Source organism: Synchiropus splendidus, chromosome 1, assembly GCF_027744825.2.
Source record: "Synchiropus splendidus isolate RoL2022-P1 chromosome 1, RoL_Sspl_1.0, whole genome shotgun sequence".
NCBI classification, from domain to species: Eukaryota; Metazoa; Chordata; class Actinopteri; order Syngnathiformes; family Callionymidae; genus Synchiropus; species Synchiropus splendidus.
The window spans coordinates 10,665,134-10,691,160 of record NC_071334.1 but is presented as its reverse complement, the minus strand read 5'-3'; the positions used below and the strand labels follow the sequence as shown (position 1 = coordinate 10,691,160).

The 26,027-nt window shown below is 42.0% G+C and overlaps 1 protein-coding gene across 8 annotated transcripts; it reads left to right on the top strand.

The window, feature by feature from the left end:
• Positions 1-606: 606 nt before the first annotated feature.
• opa1 (OPA1 mitochondrial dynamin like GTPase) lies at positions 607-25,478 on the top strand. Of its 8 annotated transcripts, none has more exons than XM_053850997.1 (30): positions 607-787; positions 1,608-1,932; positions 2,109-2,205; positions 2,333-2,440; positions 2,993-3,046; positions 3,710-3,792; positions 5,170-5,307; positions 6,745-6,798; positions 7,181-7,285; positions 7,358-7,444; positions 7,633-7,746; positions 7,864-7,944; positions 8,024-8,098; positions 8,180-8,251; positions 8,370-8,469; positions 8,578-8,708; positions 8,869-8,941; positions 9,118-9,190; positions 9,264-9,379; positions 9,928-9,992; positions 10,122-10,198; positions 11,441-11,606; positions 11,784-11,936; positions 12,025-12,133; positions 12,240-12,319; positions 12,394-12,534; positions 12,613-12,729; positions 12,808-12,901; positions 13,011-13,121; positions 24,369-25,478. In XM_053850997.1, the coding sequence occupies exons 1-30, from the start codon at positions 681-683 to the stop codon at positions 24,431-24,433; spliced, it is 3,171 nt and encodes a 1,056-aa protein (XP_053706972.1). In that variant the 5' UTR covers positions 607-680; the 3' UTR covers positions 24,434-25,478. The 8 variants fall into 8 exon arrangements, with proteins under 8 accessions (XP_053706972.1, XP_053706882.1, XP_053707147.1 ...); XM_053850907.1 differs by having other exon boundaries at positions 5,167-5,307; XM_053851341.1 differs by lacking the exon at positions 607-787 and adding an exon at positions 908-1,080.
• The last annotated feature ends 549 nt before the right edge of the window (positions 25,479-26,027 follow it).

The window sequence follows — 26,027 nt, the reverse complement described above, 5'->3', positions numbered from 1 at the left end:
CATTGGGCCATTTTAATATTAAAACCTATTCAGGAGTAGGCTAGACAAAAGGAGTTACGTTAGTTTCATCTTCTTTCAAATGATTCGGGATCAACAGAGCAGAGTTGTGTTGTTTGTGCAATTTTTATTTTTATTTATTTTCCCCTCTAAATAATATATTACATTCTTGATTTGTGTTTTGTTTTGTTTTTTTTCAATCTCTTTTGTCAATAAATTGTCTTTTTGGAACATATGATCGTCCGTTCTTGAGTTCTTGGAATCAAGACGTGGGAGATAGAACGTTCAAGGTGGTTTAATACAGTGGACGGACTCTATGTCGACGTGTAATCCTGAGTGCTGCAGTCAAGGTGGATGTAACCAAGAAGAAGCTGAACAAGAACAACAATCTTTGCAAGCTAGACTTGCAGCCGGACATAAATGAAAGCTGGTAGTCGGGGTCAAAGCCCCTTACTGGAGATAATACTACAATTGTATACATTGTGTGGCAGCAAAGGCAAAACCAAACTTCAAAGGCCAATTCCAAGGGAATGCAATAAAGCAAAAAAAATGAAATCAAAGCTCACATTTTGCTATTTGATGGTCAGAACCGATTCAGGTCTCTGTTGTAATTTGTACATCAAAGAGTTTGACAGCATTTTCTTAACGAATAGACGTTTGAAAATGTTACTGGGAGCGAATCTATGGGGTGGACCGGATATACCACACCAACACTGGAGCTGCTTCAAACAGCTGAGACATGGCATTGTATGAAGAGCGTTTTTGGTGTGTCAGAAAAACTGCTAATAAGGTGAGTTTCTCCACGGCGTGTATGCGCTATTTCTATATATATGAGTTTCAAAACTACTCGGAACTACTTTTTGTTGTAACCGGACTGAGTTCTGGGTTGCACCGTTACACAGGAAGTCAACTGTCATTCCGACTGTCCTTGTTAGCTTGCGAGCTGCTCGAGCTGCCAAACCAGACAGGCAAATGTCTACCGTCTGTGAAGATGAATTAAACTGTGCCTAAAGACCAAATAAAATAACCTTTTGCTAGTCCAGTGCTCAGCGCCATGTATCGAGTCGGAAGTAAATTTGCCTGGTAAGTTAGCATTTATTCCAAGATAACGAACGTTAGCATGTCATGGCAACCGCTGCTGTAGCTTCTGACAGGCGAGGACAGCGAGTGTTGTCACCTCATACCTCATATTCTAATACATAACGGTCCTATGGTAAACCATATGATCGTGAACACGTGAGGTAAAAGGCATTCAACACTCTTGCCGATACAGTCGATGCCATGTAGCTGTGTTTACTTCATCCGATTCAGTTCTTCGTGATAAGCCGTTGTTTCTGATGAGCTAACATTAACGCAGTGCTTACACAACCTTTTAATTCATTGGATTAATATTAGATTGTATATTATTGAACAATAACATGAATGTGTGGAATGACACTTGGCAGTGCTGTTGGTGTGATCGATTTCTCATCTCTATCAGAGCTCTATTCAGATCAGATTGTCGGTGGTTTGTTTTGTAATTAAATTATTTTGCGTCATAAGTGTCATTCACCCAGTTGCGTCTTGTAAATGGAAAAGTTATTAATTGTCAGTTTTCGTCTCTACATCAGCGTTGCCTGCAGGACCATGGTAACCAACAACATGGGCTTGAGATTTCGGATCCCGCTCCAGAAGTTGCATCCGCTCTCCCGTGCCATCCATCATCGCTACTCAGCGAACTCCAACCCTCAGCGACCACCTCATCGCACGGCAGCCCGATACTTCACCTCCATGTCACGGTTGCCCATGCGGCAGCTTAAACCACCTCCAGGCTCAGGGGGCCATCGCTACCAGCAGCAACGTAACTTCTGGGTGGCTCGTTTGGCCGCCAGATTGTTAAGGCTGAGATACATTTTACTGGGCAGTGCTGTTGGAGGAGGATACACAGCGAAAAAGGTATGGCGCAGTATGACTTTACTTTCGTCTATTTGTGTAGTCACCATGGCAATTCCTCAACGAACCTGATTCGCTTCACTTATTAACATAACTGTACACAAGAGCATGTGGTCAGCACATGCAGGATAAAGAATGTTTGTATTACTGTAACAAAACGTTGTCTTTTTCACCTTCAGACCTACGATGAGTGGAAAGATATGCTACCAGATTTTAGTGAATACAACTGGGTCATTCCTGACTTTGTCTGGGAGCTTAGTGAACAAATCGATTTTGGTAAGTAAAATTGTTTTATTATGTATTTTGTGCAAAACCTGAAGGTGGTTAAAATCAAATATCTCTTTTAAAATATATATATATATCTTTAAACATTTTAACTGACACGACATTTCAACTAAAACAGAAAAGCTGACCAAGGCGTTGCCAGAGATGGAGGAAATTGTTAAACTTCTTCCTGACATGGACAAGATCGGCGAGAACTTCACCTTCTTCAAGAGTCTCTTGTCTTCTGGTGAGCCAAACTGTATTTTACTATACTTTTTGCAATGAAATTTCTATTTTACTCATTTTTTGGAAAACTGAGTAAAATAGTCTGCATTCCTTTGGCTCGTTATTTTAGGTTTCACCTGTTGAACACAAAATATTTTTTTACTCGGAAAATTGTAGGTAATTTCTCAATTTCATGGTCATTTTGGATTCAGTACATGGTTTTGATTCAGAGTTTCCAATAGTCTTGCGCTATTAGTAACCTGTGTTTAATTTTTCGAATTGTGTTGCCCTTCGTAATCCAGATTAAATATTAACAAACCTCAATTGTACTGCCTCTATTTTATCGCAGTCCATGTGACCGTGCTGTTGTGCAGTTATGGTGCTTTTATCTTGTGTGTCTGTGTTTGGAGGAAGGTGGAAGTTACAGCAAACCTTGGTTAAATTTACAACACACACGATTCGCTCCTGCCTTGACCACACCCCTCTGCTTCTCGTTTTTTTCATTTTTTTTTTAACATTGCTATTTATCATATATCCTTCCCTCCCCGCCCTTCTGTCCTCCACATTTTCACAGGTGTGAGTTTGGGTAGTGAAGTCAAAGGAGCTTCTGGTCTACATCTGTTGTTAGGTGTGTAAACCTGCTTTCTGTCGCGCTCTCTCCCTTTCAGTCTACTACTGTTTACTAACATCAGGGTGTAGTGCTGAATAACGGGTGTCAGCTGCATTTTAAAAGCAAACGCTGGGTGTCAACTAAAGTCATTGACAGCCTCCTTCATTAGTGTTAGTCGTATTCTCTTCTAATCTTTTCTGGTTTCTTTTTATCTGATGATCCTCGGTAACACTTTATCCTACTAGTCTCCTTTGACTTCCACCCTCTCTCCTGCTGATCTATGTGAGCACCGCAAGGCAAATAAAGCACTTCCCTATCTTTTGTCTGAAGCTCCTTTTTGCAGATGTTTGGAAGAACCTTTTTACAAACAAAAAAAACGTATTAATATTAAAAACATATTACCAAACCACACCTGCAGTGAGTCATTTCGAGGACTATTCCTGTTTACATAGTTGCCATTTTACTGATCTGCCATTTTGAAGTGAAAGTACATTCCCACACAAATCACAATCTTTAATAGAGATTTTCCAAACATTTACTTGTCTCTCACCAGTTCCCTCTCCTCACCATGTTCACGTTTAAATTGTGATAATACCTTTCTCCTCTAGACTGCTATCATCAACATTACATTACATCAAACTCATTTGTTGCTCAAGTCTAAATCAGCATTTTTATTTTTAGATGCCTCGATTGATTCCCAGCTGAAGGCAACAGATTCTTCTGCTTCAGCTGCGCAGGACGCCAGCGACAAACATTACAAAAAGGCAAGTTTAAGATGAACCTACAGACACAACGTTTGCCCCACATTACAAAGGTTTAGCTTCTTGTTGCATCAGCCAATCTCAGCTGTCATTTTGTACGAATGATAGGCTTCGTATTATGACAGTGGCATGGCAGTTGAAATACTTTTTAATGGTTACTCCTGAATTGGTCATAGACTGGCTGTAAAACAAAGTCAGATGTGAAGGGATTTTGAAGTTGGGATGTAATATATACAGTGAGTGAACAACAGGCCATGTGAATGAAATTGAAGATGAGTGAACCACTGAAGTGGTTTAGTTAAAGGTATTTGAGCAACTAAGATTGTGGCCAAAAATGCTGTCTATAATAAGATCTATGAAGCTTCACATGTGGGTCAGTGCTGATTTAAGTGGAATGTCATTGACAAAAAAAATTATCAGCAAGGAAAGACCAAGTGGTGAACCAAACATCTGTGCTTAGATTCATGTTTTTTTTTTTCAATTCAGGTTTGACATAGCTATATAAATGTATACATTGTTGAAATAATTAATGCATTAATAATATAAAATAGTTTAAATACTTGATTTAGGTAAATTCTGAAATACTATTTAGATTCACAAAGGTGATAAAAGATGAATCTGCCTTGTCCAGCAGTTGTTCTGGCACACTAATATTTGTCATCAGTACAATCCTTCCTTTCATTCCCGTCATCTTGCTTTTCCCCTGGTGTTGCCTTCACTCACATATTTCTTCTGACATATAAAGGTTTGAACAAAACAAGGTCTCGCTTTTTTGTCTTCATCCATGTCATATCCATGTTTTGTATTTTCAGCCCTCATGTCAAATGTTTGTGTCTTGTTTATGTTTGCTACAAAATTGCATTTATATTATGTAAACAGTGGAAAGTGAATTATATGCTGAGGTAAAGGTGTTCCATTTCTGATGCTGCGCAGTTAGTCTGCATTTATGTGGAGAACAACATTGACCTGTATGTGTTCCTTAGATGTACATTTTTACATGCCTTTGACTTGCCGACACTCGGTGTGCTTCACTCTTGATAGACAAGTCTTCCTCTGCTTGCTTGCTTCGCAGACCTTAACCACTGATATAAAACTGAAATGACAGTCACAGTGTGATCAGAGTCGTTGCCACTCGCGGAGAGGAACTGGTTGTTGTATCAGCTTCCTCGTCTTGTCAGTGTTGCAAAGTTTGGCGTCTCCTCCTTCGTGAATAAGTGAGACAGTCTGTTGGGTGACACTGATGTTGGCGGCAAACATTGACAAAACAAAGCAGCAACGCTGCCCAAAGTCACAGGCGTCATTCAGCATGGCAGCAAAGTGACCGGCCATTCACATTGTCGCTGCTCCTTCCTCTTCTCTCACTATGACATACCCCAGCAGGGTCTGCTCGGCGAGCTCATTCTTATTCAGCAACAGATCCAGCGGCACGAGGAGGAGGTCCGGCGGGCCGCTGCCTCCCATAGTACGCGTCCCAGTGCACCCAGTCCACCTCCGAGCCCCAGCCCCCCGCAACATAAGGTGAAATCCTGCAAAGCCCTGCCCTGTTTTGCTAGGCAGTAATTACCAAGGAATAGAATTAGAACAAGTATATGTAGGACCTTTAGTGAGCCTTTGGTACAATTTAAATACATCACACATTCTGAGCCTCAGTTGTTGGTTAGAATTGATGCAGGAAATCATATCTTTATGTGAAGAATATATCATTGTATCTACTTTTCGTTAGTGTGTCCAAGTGTTGTCCCCACATTGTCAAGGATAAAAGATTTTCAGTGTTGGTCTGGTTCCAGCAACCTAAACCCTTTTACTATTATCTATTTTTATGAATAAGGACTCTTAAAATATGAGCGCACGCAAAGGAAAGAGAAGACAGGACAGTTACAAACAGGTACAAAAGAAGGCAAAGTCTTCCAGGAGACAGCAAGGAAGAGGAAGTGTATTGACAAAGAAGTGGCTCAGAAAGGATTTGGAGGACAAGTGACTGGATGTGGAAAGGTCGAGGAGGTAGTGTTGATGGTTGCGAAGAGCATGAAAGTCATGACACAGAAACATTTTACAATAAAAACAAATAAAATCTGTCTTAATTTGTTTTCTTGGGGTATTTTGGGATATATATTTATTGGTTGAGACTGTCTTTATAGTCAGTGCTGCAGACTGTCAGACTGCTTTCCCCCGTAAAACACTCACAGATGCATGATGCTTTGTAGGTTTGCTATTTGCTGCATGGTTTGTGCTTCACTATATCCACCCCACGATGTATGAAATCTTGAATTTTTCCTGCCCACATTTAACACTGCAGAAATGTACAAGGGATTCTATTCAATGAGGAGTGTTGGTTGTTTGTCAGAAGTAGAAGTGATTTTTGGAGTCAATTGTCTTGGTAAAAATGTGAATTCATTCAAAACTGTCCGCAGCAGTTGTATGCTCACCTCGGTGTTACTGCTCTACACCGTAACTGCATTATCATGCTGTGCTGCACCAGTAACAAGTGGCTGTGTAGAAAGAGTGGACTTGTTTTCCCATGAAGCGGAACTATTTAACTATATCTGCCCAAACCTTCATGAGTATGTTATTGGCAATACATAAAATATATATGAGCTTGTTTCCTACTGTGTGCTGTGTGATAGGTGATTCAGAATGTAGCGTGGTTTGTTCAAAATCTCCCTCTCTCATCTGTCATCCATCCCACTTTCTGTTTCTGTCCTGTCAAGTGTGCAAGTAATGTTCTTAATTGACCAAAGGCTATTGAATCGCCCGTCAAGTTTGAGGAAATATTTTGTGATGTGTGTGGTATTGGGATGATTGTGATGAAGTCCAGGGCGTGATTTCCTCCCAATCAACTTTTTGAACAAGACGACATGCATGTGGTTTGGTGGTGGTTTTGGTGCCTTGTGATGTTTCCTTGAATCAAAGCTAACTGTTTTCTTCCTCTTTATGTTTGGTTTCGATGAAATGTAGTCATCAGACAAAGAAAAGATCGACCAACTGCAAGAGGAGCTCCTTCGAACCCAGGTGCAGTTTAAGTTGTAACAGCTAAAAATTAAGGCTGATTGTTGTATTAGATTTGACTTTTGTGTCTTTGTTTCGCCATGGACGCGTAGATTAAATTTTGCACACATTTTGTTGCCCCTTTTCCTTCTGCACAATAAAACTTGACTGTTCAGCTTCAAGAATATTATATGGATATTCACATTCTATAAATACATTATTTCCATTACATATGTTTTAATATTTGTTGATGCGTGTTTGTTAAAAATATTATATTTATTTATTATATAATATTATAATAAATAAGTAAACAACGCTGTCTTACTGACAAAAAGTTTAATCAACAGCCATGAATAACCGTGCTAACATGACCTTTTCCATCCATTGACGCTACTTGTTTCTGTAGCTCAAGTATCAACGCATGCTGGAGAGGCTGGAGAAGGAGAATAAGGAGTTAAGAAAAGTAGTTCTGCAGAAGGACGATAAAGGCATTCACCAAAGGAAAATCAAGGTGAGTGCAAATCTCAAAGTGAAAAATGAAAGAGACCGCTGTCATCTTGATGTGTCCTCACCTGTGTTGCAGAAATCTCTGATTGACTTGTACTCTGAAGTTCTGGACATCCTGTCTGACTATGATGCCAACTACAACACTCAGGACCACCTACCAAGGGTGAGTATGAACTGTATTGATCTTGTGGTTGAGTAACTAAGAGTTGCAAATGTATAACTTCCATGCTTTTTTTTAATGATCTTTGCATGGATATTTTTGTAAGGAACTTACCCTGACAATTCTTGATTGTTACTTGACATATTTTATTGAAAAAGCCTGAGCCTGAAAAGCCTCTTCTGCTGTTCCAGGTGGTTGTGGTCGGCGATCAGAGTGCTGGGAAGACCAGTGTGCTGGAGATGATTGCACAGGCCAGAATCTTCCCCAGGGGCTCTGGTGAGATGATGACCCGCTCTCCCGTTAAGGTTTGTTACCAAGACAAACGATTTAAAAAGACATTAATTCAGGCTTTGACTGAGCACTGAATTTGCTGTTTAAATGTGAAAGGGTAGTGACATGTTTGTTAATACCGCTGTCTATAGGTCACACTCAGTGAAGGTCCTCACCACGTTGCCATGTTCAAAGACAGTGGCCGAGAATTTGACTTGACAAAGGAGGAGGATGTAAGACACATTTCCACCGCATAAATGAAGTGTTGTAACCATTCGATGGCCTGATCACCCTCTGGTTCATGTGGCACAGCTGGCTGCTTTGAGACATGAAATTGAGCTGCGGATGAGGAAGAGTGTGAAGGATGGACAGACGGTCAGCTCAGAGGTTGGCATTCTTATTTCGGTTGTGGCCAACATTTCAGAGGAACAGGCACTTATTTATGATTGTGATTTGTTTCTTCTAAAGACAATTTCCCTGAGTGTCAAAGGTCCTGGGATCCAGAGGATGGTGCTGGTCGATTTACCAGGTGTCATTAGTGTGAGTGGAAAATTCTCTCCGTCTCTGTCTTGAGATGCATATGTGGTTTTTGCTGATTGTTTTTGCTGATTGTCAAAAGAGACCTCTGTAAGCTTATCTAAAACCCAGCGTTTTGCAGACGGTGACCACAGGGATGGCAACAGACACAAAAGAAACCATCTTCAGTATTAGCAGGGCCTATATGCAGAACCCCAATGCCATCATTCTCTGTATTCAAGGTATTTGGTTACATTTTCAATAATTCTTTTAGGTGTATCTCACCAGCTACGTTGAAATTAACAGTAAAATTCATCTGCATTGTTTTCCTCTTGTGCTCTCTGTCTCAGATGGCAGTGTAGACGCAGAGAGGAGCATTGTGACCGACTTGGTTAGCCAGATGGACCCCCATGGAAAGAGGACCATTTTTGTTCTGACCAAAGTCGACTTGGCTGAGAAGAACCTGGCCAGCCCAAGCAGGGTAATGCTCCATCATAGTCATTCTATTAAGCCACCCAAGTAGACAGTTATCGTCTCAGAAAATAACACTATATTTTTTACGCAAAACCAACATGCCGTTGTTCTAATATTCGCCACTAGAGGGAACTCAGGTCCTACTTTTTGAAACTTCTCTTTTTCAGATTCAGCAGATAGTTGAAGGAAAGCTGTTTCCGATGAAGGCTCTTGGCTACTTTGCTGTAGTGACTGGAAAAGGTAAACGCCAGCAACATAAATAAAATAATTGGCAATATTTTTGGGATGTTTTACTGTACATCTGTGTTTATTTAACTCATCAAACCTCCCAAAATTAGATCTATTTTTACGTTAATATTCAACCAGTGGTTCAAGACTTTATTTCACCTGTTGTGGTGTTGTGTTCTTCTTTGTAGGAAGCAGTGCTGAAAGTATAGACTCCATCAAAGACTATGAGGAGGACTTCTTCCAGAACTCCAGATTACTACGGCAAGGAGTACTATGCAGCAAGCTGATGTGGTCAATCTTGTTTTTCTGAGATTTTGTTTCCTCCTGTTTGCAGAGATGGCATGTTGAAAGCCCATCAGGTGACCACAAAAAACTTGAGTCTAGCTGTTTCTGACTGCTTCTGGAAGATGGTAAGGGAGTCAGTGGAGCAGCAGGCGGATGTATTTAAAGGTAAGCTGTCTGTTTTAGTAATGTCTATCAGTCAAAATCATGTGGACTTTGATGAAGTCCAAAATATTTACAAACTCATTTTTGAATAACGCATCTTTGAAGATTTCTGAATGAAAAGAACTAAAGAAATGGCAGGATACATTACATCCGTTTTTGAAGTCTGACTTCCAACTACAATTAGTCTAGACGATGCTGGACGTTCACAGGTCCATTGCTAACAGCAGCAGAGATTAATGGCCGTGAGGCTTAGTTCCCGCAGGCCCATTGTGTGGCAGATCGATCCCTAGCCTATCAAAACATGCGCTGCTGGCCTTCATACTTGCTACAGTGGCCCACACATATAACAATTAGCTTCATCTCCACTGTGGAAAGGGATGTAAAAGGTTTCATGTGGATGTGAGCTAAAACTTGATTAAAGAGCGTGTGATTTCCCTCTCGTCCTCAGGGACTAGTTAAGCGTGTATGAGCAGGTTGAGATGAATGTTACACTGACGGAATGAAGTTGTTGTTATACGCTAATCGTATTCTCCTTTCATCTGAATTCATAGCGTCACGTTTCAACTTGGAGACGGAGTGGAAGAACAATTACCCTCGTGTCCGTGAGCTTGACAGGGTGAGATTCATTGATGTTTATCCATTCCGTTAAACAGATGTAGAGGATGTTTTACCATGTACATTATCTACAGGATTGGTGGAACACTGTTGAGTTGAATGGCTCCTTTTCTTTACTTTGTCTCCACAGAATGAACTTTATGAGAAGGTCAAAAATGAAATCTTGGATGAGGTCATAAGCTTGAGCCAAGTGACACCTCAGCACTGGTAAGTGCTTGGTCAAATTCCAAGTTTTAAGCATCAAGTTTTGAGCGTCAAGTTTTTGAGCGGTGTTTGTCAAAAAGATTTTACTAAAGTGAAGAAAGCCTTTAAGAGGTTCTCCAGCCTCTTTGCATCTTTGATGGACATGACTAGTGCAAGCCAATGTGAACAGACACTATGGATTTATGCATGGCTTTTTGTGATTGAACTGAGTGCCGGACAAACGCCGCACCAGACACATTACATTGACGCTTTTGAAGTTCTGTGGTATCTGGTGGTCTGTGTGGCTGGGAGTAACAACTTTTGATAGTCCACTAGTCACTGACTATTTTAATGATAAGTCCAGTTGTTGGCATATGACGTGTACCATTTGTGAACATGCTTATACATCTAATCGTAGTGTTGTAATATACATCCAAAATTATGGGTTGTGATGGTCCTTGAGCCTCTACCACCTGCTGTAGATTGTGTGATGACGTAAAAATGGAGGATAGTCAACTGTATCGACTATTCATTTCTGCTGTTGTTATCAGGAAAAAGAAACTGGAGCTTCTAGATTGACTTGAAATAATGTTCATTCTCTGAGTTGTTTTGTTAAACTTGGTAAACATCCTGACGGATCAGGTTCAATATGAGCCATTTGGTTTATTTGTGTATTCATCTATTGCATAACAAATAATTTCAACAGCCTCACTCACAGCAGAAAGCGTTGCAAAATGAGGTGTGTGCGGTGCAGTTGTCGTCCCCAGTGTGTGTGTGCCATCAGTTGTTTGAGATCAATAGACTGATGAATGGTCCGTGGACAGGAACAGGGGTGGCCCTGTTAGCCAGCCAGCAGCCAGCGCTCTATTGGAGATCACGCTTATTGACACTGAGGAGGGCTTCTGTGAACAAAGAGAGAGCTTAATGAAATATGAGCGTGCAGTTATGATAAATGAGAAAACAGCAACATGGCTCTGGACCCAGGGGAACTCGTGAGGGGTTTTGTTCCATTGTCAGAGTGTGTAAAGAGAACAGTGAATATTGGATCTGCTTTGGGATCTATAGTCAAGTGCAATTGCAGCTTGAATCACCCCAGTGCTCCTAATTGTTTCCTGTCCCCCTGGAGCATTTGCCCCAATTGAGCTGGACAACTGGACAGATTAAAAAGCAGGACATTTGCTAAATCTCTTGATTTAAAAAATAACCATGCAACACTAAAATGCATTAATAAAGTATGTAACTAAAAGGAGTTCTCTTTTGCCTCAGGGAAGCTATCCTGCAAAAGAAACTGTGGGAGCGAGTTTCGACACATGTGATTGAGAACATCTACCTGCCTGCTGCCCAAACAATGGACTCAGGGACTTTCAACACCACTGTCGACATCAAGCTCAAACAGTGGACCGATAAGCAACTTCCACACAAGGCTCTGGAGGTATAGTATGACTTGCCATTTGTTGATTTTGTTGTTGTGCTCGCAGTAAGGTGCTTGCTATTGCTAAGATTGGCAAGAGTCCAGTATTAACAATCGAATGAGTGAGTTTGCTGCAACTGATTGTCGAGAGAGTAATTTATTGGATGGTCATCTCTTCCCCTCTCCCATGTGTGTCAGGTTGCCTGGGAGACATTGCAGGATGAGTTTGCCCGCTTCATGGCTGAGTACAAAGGCAAAGACCAAGACGACATATTTGACAAACTGAAGGAGGCTGTTAAGGATGAGAGCATAAAAAGACACAAGTGGAATGAGAGGGCGATGGACAGCCTGGTAAACAGTCGGCCACAAAAAAGACATCTGACTTATTTGGATTGTGGATAATAATATGATCATAATCCTTGTTTTTTTTTTGTGCCAGCGGGTGATCCAACACAATGCACTGGAAGATCGATCTATTACAGACAAACCTCAGTGGGATGCAGCGATCCAGTTCATGGAGGAAACTTTGCAATCGCGGCTCAAAGACAGTGAGTTTAGTGCCTTCACTTGGGAGTTCAGGATGCAGTGTGGGGTCAATAAACAAGTATGTGATATGAATATAATGGCGCTTGAAATGAATGGTGTTTCCAACAGCTGAATCCGTAATCAAGGACATGGTCGGTCCTGACTGGAAGGCGAGGTGGCTGAATTGGACCAACAGAACACCAGAGCAGGTTGCTTTACTTCCACGGTCCAGTTATGGCACGCTGCAGATGTTCAACAGTTTCTTTGTGTTTCACCCTGACAGCACATCCGAAACGAAACAAAAACCGAGCTGGAGCGCTTGCTCAAGCTGCACGACGACCACACCGCTTACTTGGCAAATGACGAGGTGACCACGGTGAGAAAAAATTTGGAGGCTCGCAACGTCGAAGTTGACCCTGTACTGGTGAGAGGAAAACGTTTTTTTGACTGATAAATTGGACTGTTGTTTGTTTCCTTAAACAAAACTTTTTTTCTTCTATAGATCAAAGACACGTGGCATCAGCTTTATCGAAGGCACTTTTTGCAGAAAGCTTTGTCTCACTGCAGCCTCTGCAAAAGAGGTTTCTACTACTACCAGAGGCATTTTGTCGACTCTGAGGTAAGGAGAAGGGCCTTGTTGTCACCCTCTCGCAGTTATTTGTTGTGAATATTGTCACCTACCTGCACTTTTTCCCAGTTGGAGTGCAATGATGTGGTCCTGTTCTGGAGAATCCAGAGGATGCTGGTCATCACAGCCAATACTCTACGACAGCAACTCACCAACACTGAAGGTACGAAGAAAAACTTCCTGTAAACTGAGTAAATTCATCTGCAGTAGAGTTTCTGTCCAGCTACATTCAAATGACTTTTATGATTTACGTGTTTGTTTTATCTGGGCAGTCCGTCGGTTGGAGAAAAACGTCAAAGAGGTGCTGGATGATTTTGGAGAAGACTCTGAGAAGAAGGCTCAGCTCATCACTGGTCGCAGAGTTCAACTAGCTGAGGATCTCAGTAAGTCATAAAGCTTGTTCAACTGTGAAATTATCGTTACAGTAGCACTTACAGGCTGCTAATAGTTTTCACCATGGGGAAACCACAAACCAGTGAGTTCTGATAAGTTCATCTAGGTCATTTATGTTTGAGGATTAACAGATATCTTAAGTTTTAATGAAGCGATCGGGATTAAATGTGGAACTTTTTCCTAAATCCTGAGCCCAGCTGCCCTAATCCATCCTCACATGCGTTTATGTTAGTTTACTTTACGTATCTGTGACAGTATACAAAAAGTATGTAGTAGATTGTCACTTGTTCCTTGCAGTTGTTTTTGTCGCTCGCCCTTACTTTACCCGTACCGTGTTCAGCCAGAAGGTGGCACCATTGCGCAACTCCACGGCATTTTCTGTCCGGCTGCAAGTTACGTTCTCCAAGAGGAAATTAGGGAGTTGTTGTATGGTGAAAATAGTCGCGGTGGATTTTAGCGTTTTAGTACTATTCTATTGTTCATAACCACATTAGGCCTTAGGTTTGTCCACAATTTCATCTTTATTCTGAGATGTTTTATGTGAAAATGTCATTGTAAATGTGAGTCATGTATCCCCAGTCAAACTTCTGCATTAAGGTTGATCAGTACTTTGAAATCAAGCTGACACATGGGTAATGCTTTTGATATTGTGCAGATGAATCTGAATGTCAGAGATTCTGCTGACAAAATGAAGTCTTTCATTGCTACCAGCTGAGTCCATGCACGTCAGAAAACTAACACGTTCTTAATGGAACCAGTTTGACATGGAAAATAGTTGCCGAGCTCTTGTTTGTACTGTGAATCATCATTTACAGTTAAAATCTGTTTCTTAATGCCGTTGACCAGATCCATGCAAACATAATATTCCCAGTGCTCGTCCCACTCACTTCTGTGCTTGGGTCGGTTCAGGATTCTATGAGTCAGACCAACAGACTTCTTTTCAGTTTGGCATTAATCGTAACCAAAAACAGATAGAGAGGAGTCTGTTTTTTTTTTTTCTTTTGATGTTCTGAGGCCATATTTGATCATATTTCCTGTAATAATCAGGGTTGATAGTTTTTAATATATTTGGCAATACTCTTTACAGCATGAAGTTAGACTGTACTGATACTATTACATGATGTCACATTTTGGAAGAGCTGCACCTGCCTGCTGTCATTAGTTCTGAAATAGACATGATTATCCAAACTCCTGCCTTCTTTTGTGTAGATTTCAGGATGTTTAAAATTGTCCATCAATGTATGCTCTCATTCATCAGCTGGAATGGCAAAGTTTCTCCTCAGCGCTACTGAAAAAAAAAAAAAAAAAAAAAAAGAGTTCCAGAGTTTAAGCTTTGTCAATCTGTCAGGGTGAGTTAGTGGTGGAGTGGAAGATCTGGGTCATTAGCTGTCTGACACTTTCACTTTGCAGGGCTATTCTGTAATATGGCCTGTGTGGGTGTGAGCATGAGGGTTTGTCAGTCTAGACCCAACTGCACGGCTGATGGGTCGACACGGTGACGCGCCTCAAAGGCCGAAGTGTGGAACCTTCTTTGAGCAAAGTCTGTAAAATAAAGTTCACTGTGGGCAAAAGCCAATTGCAACTTTAGTGCACTTGAGTGTAACTGGTGGTGCTGAGTGTTGACGGGCAAGAGTCAGAGTTTAAATCATTTTACTGGCAATGATTTTAAAAGCATGTTAGAATTCAGTTGCCAGTGTCCACATATACTTCATCAAAGTGCCTTAATCTGTACTGAATATAGGTGAACATTTTGGTGTCAAACTGTCTCTGATTGCGAAGCTGCTTTGTTTCCACTTGGTTTCGTTTTACTTGCAAATATGTGTGTCAGGAGTCTTAACTGGATACATCGTCTTCCCACAGAGATGCTCTTCCCCTCAGATAGAGAGGACTCACAGGTCACATCACCTTAACAGGTCACATAGCTTCAGGGCCAGACTAAAGCCTGACCCGACGTGACCAGCAGCTAATAGCGCCGGCTACATTATCCAGGTTTATGTCTCCCTTTTTTCAGCTTTTGTCAAGTTTTTCCCCGACTCATTCCGTCTACCTTTACCATGCCCTGACAGATGGGAAACAGTCCACTTTCACCTGACGTCCTCACCTATAAGCCTATGACAGGGAGATTAGAAGTGGGAGATGGATAAACACACTTAACAAAGGCAGAAATGTGCTCCTGGGGGCTATGTGCTGTTAAGCTTCCCCTGGAAGACACATTCAGTCATGCTCAAGTTACAAATACTGATCCTACGTGAGCCGAGAATGATGAAATTAAGGAAAATTTTCTTTCTAGGTTCTATAACGCTGTCCAAATAGTCATGTTTTAACGCCATTTATTAGGTTTATTTATGGGTTTATAATGTTGTGTGTTGGAAGATACTATGAGGTCAAACCAGGCTGAGTTTTTTTCATGCCACATGGGGTGTCTCATGACCAGTTACAAAAAATATGACAGATAATGTAAACCTCAGGTGGTGCTTGGTCGCTTCGATGTGGAGCTGCATTTTCTCACTCGGTCGTAACCACATTCATCTACCATCTACGGCAAGTCCGGAGTATCCATCGGACTGTTGCATTCTTCCACAATATCATTTTTTATTCAGGCTACGAGCACCGAGTACGAAACTTGCAGATGCTGACATTTTTACCTTTTGTCTTTTCATGGTGTCTTCATTACTGCTTTTTTTGGGGTTGGGGTGTTCACCGAAGAGGCAACAAAAAAGCGACATTATGATGTCCCGAAAAGCAAATGTTAAATCTACAAATAACAATAGAAATAAACAGATTTTAACAAATTAGAAGATTTTGTTCTGTTATATACTGTACTTTTCACTTTGTAGTCAGTTTTCCAACTGCGGTTGAGCTTGTTATGCTTCAGATTATTAACCTTAAAGTTACATAAATAACTTGTGGGTGTCTCCAATCCTGAGAGATGTATTGCCTCTATTGTTTTGCCTCTCCATTTTTGACCCATGATTGCTAAAGTGACCCGCCATTGAACGTCCACATTGTCGGTCTGGAAACCCTACCTTGATTGTTTGTTCATCCGATATTCTCCCTCCTGTCATCGGTGATTCACAGCCGTCCACCTTTGCTCTTCTGTCACATTCATCGGCCACTCATGAAAGAGATGCACAGATTATCGCCACTCGCTCACTTCCCCGCTGGGCCCTGTTTGTGTGGTTTGTGAGATTAATAGAGACTTTGTCTGGCATATAGCTTCAAACACTCACACATACACTCTGCAGCTTTTACTTTGGTTGTTTGTCTTTTCTTCCATCGTGTATAGATTTACACTGTCAGTGAGAACCTAACTGGTGTAACACCACATCAGTACATTTTGTGGCCACTTCACCTGCTTGAACGCACTTCAGCAGTTAAAGTGATCACACACTGCCTGGTGGCAGTTTTCATTCTTCCTTCATTATTATCTTCATAACTCGTCTGCACTTGCTGGTTAAATGCTTATTTATTTCTCCCCTAATCCTGTTTGGAGCGGATGTGCTGTTCCACTGCCTGATGTTTGAATATAGAAACACAATTAATGCATAGGTCGTCTCCGGTATGGCTTGTTCGGATCTGTAGCGTTCCCACATCCAAACCATCTCATACTCACTCTGCCCCAGTTCTCCTTCAGGCTCTGTGTTGAGTGTTTGTGATTTCCCCTTTTATGTGGAGGCTATCTGGGGGTGAAGGTATTTAAGTTGTCAACAGCAGCAGCTCTTCACGTCAGTGATAATGTGTAAAGTGTTTGCATGTTTGTGCACGCAATCACTTTCTCCTCTTCCTTTTTCTCGTCTTCTTGGTGGAGCACAATGGCACTGGAGTTGTCCGGGCTTGCGCGCTGGAATGCCCTCTCATTCTTACTCTCCCACCGTTTCCTTTCATCTCCTGCCCTGCTCAGATCCTCTTTTGAGCAACCTGCCCTGGAGTGATTAGTGAGGGCTCAGCCAGAGGTGCTCCTGTGTTGGCCGCTGTCGTGAGGGATGACGCATCAGCTCAAGGTGTTGTGCGCACGTGCCTGCGTTTAGAGAGGAGCCGCAGGTTGTCTGCTCTTGCACAAGCCTTGCGATTCATTTCACTCCGGTGTTGCAGTGTTTCATAGTACTTGCCGCATCTCTGATGTTTTTTTTCTCACATAGGTGTATCTTGACTTATTGGTTTCTGGTGTCTCGATTGTCTTCACATAAATACGCGATATGATATGAGATGTGATATGAATCACAAATTTTACATATGATTATGATGAACTTGTTTACACTGTCAGGATGATCTGTGAGAGAAGCTGTCATCTGGAGTGCATGGGAGGCTTTACGGGGCAGCAGAGAGACCTGCCATTATGTATGAGTTTGAGAGGCTCTGACATGAAAACAAGAAGCATAGTTAGAAGTTGCAGAATTTAAGATGCTCAGGTTTTCATTTGGAGTTATTAGGATGGATAAGATCAGCATATCAGAGGGACAACTCTTGTAGACCCACAGGGAGCGTGTCGTATGAAGAAGAAATGGAAGTACCGGGCAGAACAAGAGGAAGACAAGGCTTAGGTTCAGGGATACGATAAAGGAGGACATAAAGAAGATAGCTTTTATTAGGAAGGATGATCAATATTGTTTTGATACTCCAGACTGGTGTCTGTCTCAAGACTGGACTCAAGACCTTATTCATCATGGTCTTTCATTGTGTATAGACTCTTCCTGTCTCAGTCTCGGCGAGGCTGGATTTTGAATGCTACCCTCGTGCCCATGAATGAACCTTATTTACGGCAGAGGTGAAGGGAAAAAGAGAGCTGCCCCAAAATGCTGCATTATTGCTACCAAGAATTTTCTCTGCCAATCATGGAGGTTATGTTTTAGGGGTCTCAGTTTGTCCATGTGAAAATCTGAGTTACAATAAAACACATATTTCCTCTCCTGATAGGTTGAAATTCAGCTTACTTAGGAGGGATTTGTGATCATTGATGTTCTGGCAGTTAGGTAGGATTTAGAATGGCAGATGTACTAATGTCCTGTATTCGGTTTGCTCTCAGTCTTGGACTCGCACTCAGCCCCTCAAAGTTTTGACTTGTTCTAATAAATTCAGTCTACTCAGTTACAGCCTTGAATCTCATTCCTTATATTGCCATGACTGTTGTTGTTGTGTCATCTCTGATAAGCCATTGTAGAATAATCTCCAGGCTTTCCTCAAGATCTCCATTCAGACCTGACCCATTCTTTTCCATCAGAGGGGCCACCTTTGATTTGCTCTATTGTGACACGTGGTATTTTGATGTGCTGTTTAACATTAGTATCTGACATGTAAAAACACTTAGTGTTGGTTATCTGAGCTTTCATCTGAACTTTAAACTGGTTGAAAATTATAATGGACTTCAGTGGCAGGATGGCAGCACCAGGTAAATGGAGTAGTAGACAACTGGTGAGGTTCATGGATGTGGTCATTGAGGACAAGAAGACGTGTAAAATTCTGCCTTGTTGAATCTCATTTTGTCAGAGTTGGATTGGGCCACTAAATATGTCTAGATGAAACATTTTGACATTGTATGAGCAGCATGACAGAGCTCATTGGCAAATCTTGGATTTGCTGCCAAGTTTTTCAACATAAGCCTCAATTCATCCCTGTAGTTTTCTGATCATGACTTCACAGAGGAAAACATTCGCTAATGTTGCATTTATAGTGTTTGAAAAGTACCGTTTTATGACACTTGCTTTCCCGTTTTAACATCCAATGAAACCTGCATTATATATCCATTGTGAGTATGGAAAGCCTCTTCATCCTGAAGTGAGTGATCAAGTAACACAGAAGCTTTAGCGCAACTCGCGTTTTCTTGCCGTCTGTGTTAAATGAAGTAAAGTTGTCTTCACCGCATTCTCAATTGCTGCTGAATAATTGGCCCGATTTGATAGTTTTGGCTCCGAGTCCTGTCATCGTGTTACAGTTTTCCCAGTGAGCTGAAAACTTCATCCTGCGAAGTTTCTATCAAACTGTCGCTCTTTGTGCCTGGGAGAGAACAAAAACAACAGACCCACAGTTGCCTTCTTGCTGACACGCATGAAACTGTTAATTCTGTGTTTTATCTAATCTCGTCTGCTCAATGTCGTGTGAAGACGGCGTCCAAAAAACTGACACACTCCCTAATTTTTATTGCAGAGCATGAAGAACTGGTGAATGTTCAGTTTGCACTGAAGGTCCTTGGATGGTGTAATGCTTTAATATCGTATATTCAACATTATGATCGGCTTCTATGAACGGCCAGCATTTAAGGCAGTACGTTTGACAGAATATTGCATCCACCCAAGAAACTGAAAAATAAATGAGTTGACTGACAGTGACTCCAAATATATTTAAGGATCTGAAGTCAGTGTTCCTCTGAAAATAAATATCTCTCTGGTAATATATGAGAATAGATAGGGATCCTGAAGACATCTTTGGATCACATCTCCTTCCACAGTCACTTCCGTTATGGTCATCAGGGAGTCTCAACGCAAATATTCAACATAGATTGCATCATGACTATTGCTGAAAAGTATTTAAGGCAAGTCTAAGTGCATGTTTGTTTACAGCCAGTCCTTGACCTCCATGTCTGACGGTTTATCAGTCAGTAGTGTAACCAGAGTTCCATGATGGAAAAAAACCATGTGCTGGATGACAGTCAAGGTCCATGGGACCGTGAGAGTGACAGTCCACTCTGCAACGTTTTCTTAATAGCTCTGCTCATCAAACATTCCTGCTGAGTCCCCAAGAAGGAGTGTTTTCCCAGCAACATCTGCTCTTCAGATAAAGTGAAGACACCTGTTCACAAATCCAAGCACCACTTGTCACCTATGCATGTAGATGTCTTTTCCATACTTGGCCTCTGGGTAACCTCAAACTCTGATATCAACTGCATGTCTCTCGTCAGGTTCGGACTCCCACATCTGTTTTTTGGCAGTGATGATTTATCGTTCACTTTGCTGACAATGTTACCGACATCAATGTCTTTTCCTCCCCAGATTATCGTGCAACATCCCAGATTTATGTCGAGTGTGCATACCGTGAGGTGTGCAGTTTTGTTTTTTTGTCCTTCAAGACATTGTCTGGGTCATGGGTTTTGTTCCCCCTCTGCTTTTTTAGTTGTCAAGACATCAAGAACTGATTCAGGTTGTATTTTGACTTTAAAACTGTTTGTTAAATACAGAGTGAAGTGCAACAGCAGGGACTACACAACATATGTGATGATTATTCATCCACATTTTTGCCTAATAATATGCTTGTATTTTAGGTGAAAATTGTCAAGAACCGCATAATACAAAATGCATCACAATAATATATGATGATCATCATTAAAATCACAATATTGTCATACATTGCATTATTCGTCACAATTAAGTTAAATGAAATGACAAAATGTTACTGAAAAAGCATCCAACTTCATTGAAAACATGAAGTCGAAGTTCTTTTAATAACTGACAGCAGCAAAGTTTGTTTTCCTTTTAAGACTTTTCTTCTGGCTCGGGCCTGTAACTTCTCTCTGGCCCATGAATATCTTGGTATCCATGATTCTTGGCAGGAAGACATTGAACATATTGGAGGTCAAAACCGAACCCTGTGACAAAAAGACTGTTTTCAAAGAAAATGTTTCCAAGTGGTAGCGACTGTGGGAGTTTGTGGTCGGATGTGAACGTGTGAGACCTCAAGTCTTTGCGCAGTCTGTTTGTTACATTAACAGATCTCCCTTACACAGATGGAAAGAGCAGAGCGTAGCGCTGTGGCCTTGGCTGCTATAAGATATAAATAATTTGTTTCACAAATGCGGACAGTCTCCGACGGGAACACTTTGTCTATCGTGACCGCACTCAACCGTTGTTGTCGCCATGAAACCCCGCGAGCGTGCTGCTACGGTTTCCTCGACCTTGAAGCGGAACCTCATGTGGTGAAGTTTCCCTTTTGACACGTTCTCACACATCCAGTCAGAATGTGTCTGTCTCTCACTCTGTTGAGGATCATGTAGAAGTCCCCCACTGTAAAATGGTGTGACTCACCGTCCTCCCCCTTCCTCCAGCGCTCCTCTCACCTCCTTCAACTACTTGTCCAGAAGGCCTCACAGTTTCACAGTCTAATTACAGGTCAATTAACAGCTTTCTGGCTCCGCTCTCCTCCTGCCAGTCTCTCTCTGGCTTAGTGGACTTCGCAGGCTGAATGAGATATCATTTCATGTGGAGATCAGCCGATAGAAGGCCTTGAAAGAGGGGATTGGTGGAAAAAAGGCTTCTCTCTCCTTCTCTGAATGGACGAGGGTCCCTCCACCTTCTGGACCCTGCACAGCACCCAACATCTTAAAGAAGGGGGCCTCAAGAAAAGAGGCCGGAGGATTATGGGAATATTCATGATGAGATAAAGGGGTGAGCGGTTGAATGACTGTGTTTTGGGGCTCATCTCTTAGGTAAACAGGAGTCTAAATGGAGTTTTAGGTCTCAACTCCCACTGCACATGAGAAACATGGTGACTGTTTTCTGTTTCATTTCCACAGCGCGCTTGAAAGAAAGCCTTGTTTTGCCCTTTCTTCCCTCTGTGCTGCCTTTAACTGGCAAACAGATGGTAGTGGGGTAAATAACTGTCTGTTTCTCAGCGTTTTTTTTATCTGCAGGATATTGGCTTTTTTTTTTTTTTTTTTTTTTTTTGAAAGACACCATTCAGTGTCACCCGTGCCCTTCTGTGCTCCTTAAAGCCGCTTGGGCTCATTTGAAAATCATTTATCATCTTGCTGCTAAGAGAAAAATGCCAAGATGGAGATACAACTGTGTTTACTAGCAGTGACATCACTGGGGATTCTAGCTTCTCTTTGGCCCACATATTTTGCTTGTCATCAGTGGAGAGTCAAATTCGGTTCAACATCAGATTGTTTTGTGATATGGCTCTTGACACTGAAACAACATGTTTACCTATCAATATCCAGTGTCTTGTGGTACAGTGGACCAAAGTTAGCGGTGTGAAACTGTTTTTTATCTTGGCCAACTTTGCTTATAGAATCATCTGCAACACTTCTTCTGGTTCTCAACAGCCTTTTTTCTAGTAAAAATAGTTGTGTTGTTTGTGTCGTCCAGACTTGTCATTGTGAGAACATCTTTGCGGCCCCAGCTTCTCATTTATATGCCGGGCATATGTTGAGCAGTTAAAGCAGCCTTTGTGATTCGATCACCGCGCTTGTTATCGTCGCAATGACAGTAAATTACCCAATTTCCTTTGGAGAACAACAGGCACCCCAGTGTTCGACTGGACGATGAAGTTGGAGTTTTGAGGCCTTATTTATGTATTTCTTTTTTTTTTTAAATGAATGTCTGAGATTTTCTTTCTGTAAAAGCTGTGGTACGAGACCACCTGCCGCTGTTTCAGCTGAACTTTCCCAACACTTCCCAGGATCATTCATGTTTGACCTGTCCAGGTCAGGTTGCACTTGATCCACGCCACATACCTCGTCTTCATCTTTGAAGTGGGGGGGGGATTTTCCCTCCGTTTTAATGATGTGATACCCAGAAACCTCTGTTACACCACACACTCCACTCTCTTTTCATCCAACAGATGTTGGAAGTCACATTCGGATCAGCCTGAAAGGAGTCATCCTTGAATCAAGGGCATTTGAATATGACAAGTGAGCCTTGCCCTGCGGTGTCCTGCGTGCTGCAGTGGCGCTCTACAGTGTTGCGTTTCATGTAGCCTCACACCTGCTCTGGTGACTTGTCAGTGTGGCTCACATTAAGTATCATAATCTCCCCATGATATTCTGACATCCTCGAGGAGTGTGTCCTGAGAATTTTTTGGAAGGGGAGGAGGGCGAGCGCCTAATGGTTTTTCAGTGGTCAGGAGTTGTGTGAGCTCTGATTATGTTTCAGGACGTGTGGGTGGGTGTCGCTGCCTCTCTGTGCTTTTCATCTGTCAAGAACACGATACCTTAGCGGTCGTGCTGCCTTCAAAGCCCTGCAGCTCCAGATTCAGTTTCCGTCTGAAGCACGCACATATTTGTCACCTTGAAACGGACACTTAAGCCGGTGTCGCTCAGAGGTCCAGACCTGCGTGATTTATCTCGCTCAATGGAGTCCTCCGCAAAGCTGTTTATATTGGCCTGCAATCTAGTCAATAGGCCATGTATGGATCCCGTGAGACGGATTGATCAAGCGCAGTTCTCCGCGGTTGTTTGAGTTTAAGCTTGGAGGATGTTAAGAAGCAGCCAGACTCTGCGCCGCAGCTGCCAAACCCCTTGGCCAGCAGACGATGTTTAATCAGCGATTAAGGCGCTTGAGACGCCTCATGTGACACAACATGTTTGGTGGAGGGATTCAACCTCCTGACAACAGCACTTCCATCCAGAGAAGGAGTGACAGTAGATTCCCTGCTTTCATGTGGAATGTTGTTCTGCTCCCTCCTTGTGTCCTTGAGCACAGCACTGCGCCCTTTTGATGTGGCCCCTTCTTCATGTGAGAAATGTTCTCAAAATTCTTGCAAGATACATCTAGGATTTTCATTTTATTAGGGCTTCAACGATTTGTTGAGTATAGCTGACAAAATAACATGCTGTCATGTTGGATGGGTGTGTTAATACATGCTGTACATGTGCTGTCCACAAGTGACAAAAGTGTTTTTGTGTTAGAATTAAGTTCTTCAGTTGGATGCACTGGGGCGTGAAGGGGATGGTTAAAATGCTTTTTTTTACTCGTAACTCTGAAGCAGTTGTGGGGTAGACACAGAAGGTGAAGTGTGAGAACAGTGGCACCATTTTCATGTGGCTTCCATACCTTGGCATTACATTATCTAACACACTAAAATGTGGTATCTGTCAACCTTCAGGTCAGAGCTGAGTCGTTGCTGTTGGCATGAATTGTTTTTGCTGAGTAACAAAATGAAAAGGAAGCAGCAGAGAACATTGTATTCGAGGTAGTGAAGGCAGGATTCAGGCTGTTGATTAACTAACTAACTCGACGGTTAGAGATTGAACGGCTTGTTCATTGGTTGTTAAAAACATAGTAAATGGCCTTGTTATATAGTTTGATAATTTCAATGAAAAATGAATCCACAAGAGGCTGGAGGTGAACCACGAGGATGAATGCTAACCACTATGCTATGTGATGTCCCTGTTTGCCATGTCTTAACTTGATCTGTATGAGAATGTGTGAGACTGCAGTCACTTCATCGCGTAGCTGCACCATCTATTTCTGAAGTGTTTCCCTCTACATGGCTGCATTTACTTACATTGACTTCCTTTGTCCTTGCAGAGAAAGTTCGTGAGATCCAGGAGAAGCTGGAAGCGTTCATCGAGGCTCTTCACAAGGAGAAATGAGAGCCAGCTATCCAGCAGGCTTCTCCGCACGTCGCTATATTACGGTCAGTCCCGAGCTTCTCTACTGACCGGAAGGGGATCTGTTCTTTCTCGTGACAATTACGTGCACTGTGGGTGACATGTCCGAAGTCACCCTTCTCTGGCCCCGCCCCTTTCCAGTGGTTTCACTTCCTGCAACCTCAGCATCAGTGGACTCAGACGGACCTCAACCTCTTTACTTTTGGTGGAACGCTCTCAGTACAGGGTGTGACTGGAGTTGGAATCATGAACCGACCTGAAGGACACCCGTGCACCACAGTCACTCATCAACAATCGACCGTATTATCGTCAAACTGAACCTTATAAATACAGACCTTTTATCCCTCCTGCTCTGTCTTTTGCACCTTTTCGTCACCCCTCCTTTTTTGTCATTTTGCACTTCAACTCCCTAGCACTTAATTTTCCCCTCAGGTTTTGACTTGCTCTCTTCTCACCACATTTCTCCTAATATTTTGCCCCTCCCATTATATGTCATAATAATCAGCATCACCACATACTTGATAATTCGTCTGATCTGAATTGGTCTCCAGGGGAAAGCAAACATGAAGCATTTAAAAGTGGTGTGTTTACTTAACTGTACCATAATAATAGTAGCTCAATGTAACACCATGGCTTCCAGTGTTCTACAAAATAAAGTGCTGCCTCTTTGCCTCATCACCTCTCAACACTCGCTTTCACGAGTCAACAGTTTCACTGAACTCTTCCATTATAAATCACCATCACAAGGTCCGTCTCCTCCTCCGTCATCATATCCCGCTCCCTCTTTGATTCACCGTATCTGACTGCAACTGTTCGATAGTTCCCTGTGTATATTTGAAGAAACACCTGTCCCATACAGGAAGTGTTGACGGGAGCTCCCGCTGTCAGCACCTGTCCATGTGCTGGTTAGAAAGTTTATGTTGTAGAAAGATTATGTTTGCATGGTCATCAGATGTCTTTTATTTATTAAATTGTGTCTAAATGGAGAAAAGGAGTTCTAAAATAAAATCGACAAATTAAAGAATCAGTACGTTTATGACACATTTTTTTGGTTTGCTTTGGTTCACAGTTGAACACTGTTTGAAATGCAGCCTATTTGAATCAATATAATGCATTTCTATTTTTTACTATTTTAATATTTTCGAATGTACATTTATATCCGATCCACATTATTTTTCCTCTCTAAACCTCCCTGTCTCTAGTGGTTATTAATGTATTATTTGAACTTAAGAAGTTCATTCTTTCTTTGCTTCCTTCTTTTCCTTCCTCCCTGCCAGCTGGTATCATGAGCCTTGGTTCTAACTCCAGCTGTTGTGATCTGGATCTTCTTGTCATATCTATGGACACTACTCTCTTCCTAACCTTGTGTTGTTGGAACATGGCAGAAACGCTGCAGTGATCCGGTGCAAGTAAATAAGGGGTCCCTCACCTTTGCTTCTGCTCTGGCTAACTTCAGATCGGGGCACTTTCTCTGTGAGTCGGTTGCGCCGGACTGTTGGACTGTTGTGGTGACCCTGTTTCTAAGGCGCTGGGGTTTCCCCTCCAGTGCTCTGCCCTGAACCTGAAGATATTTAAC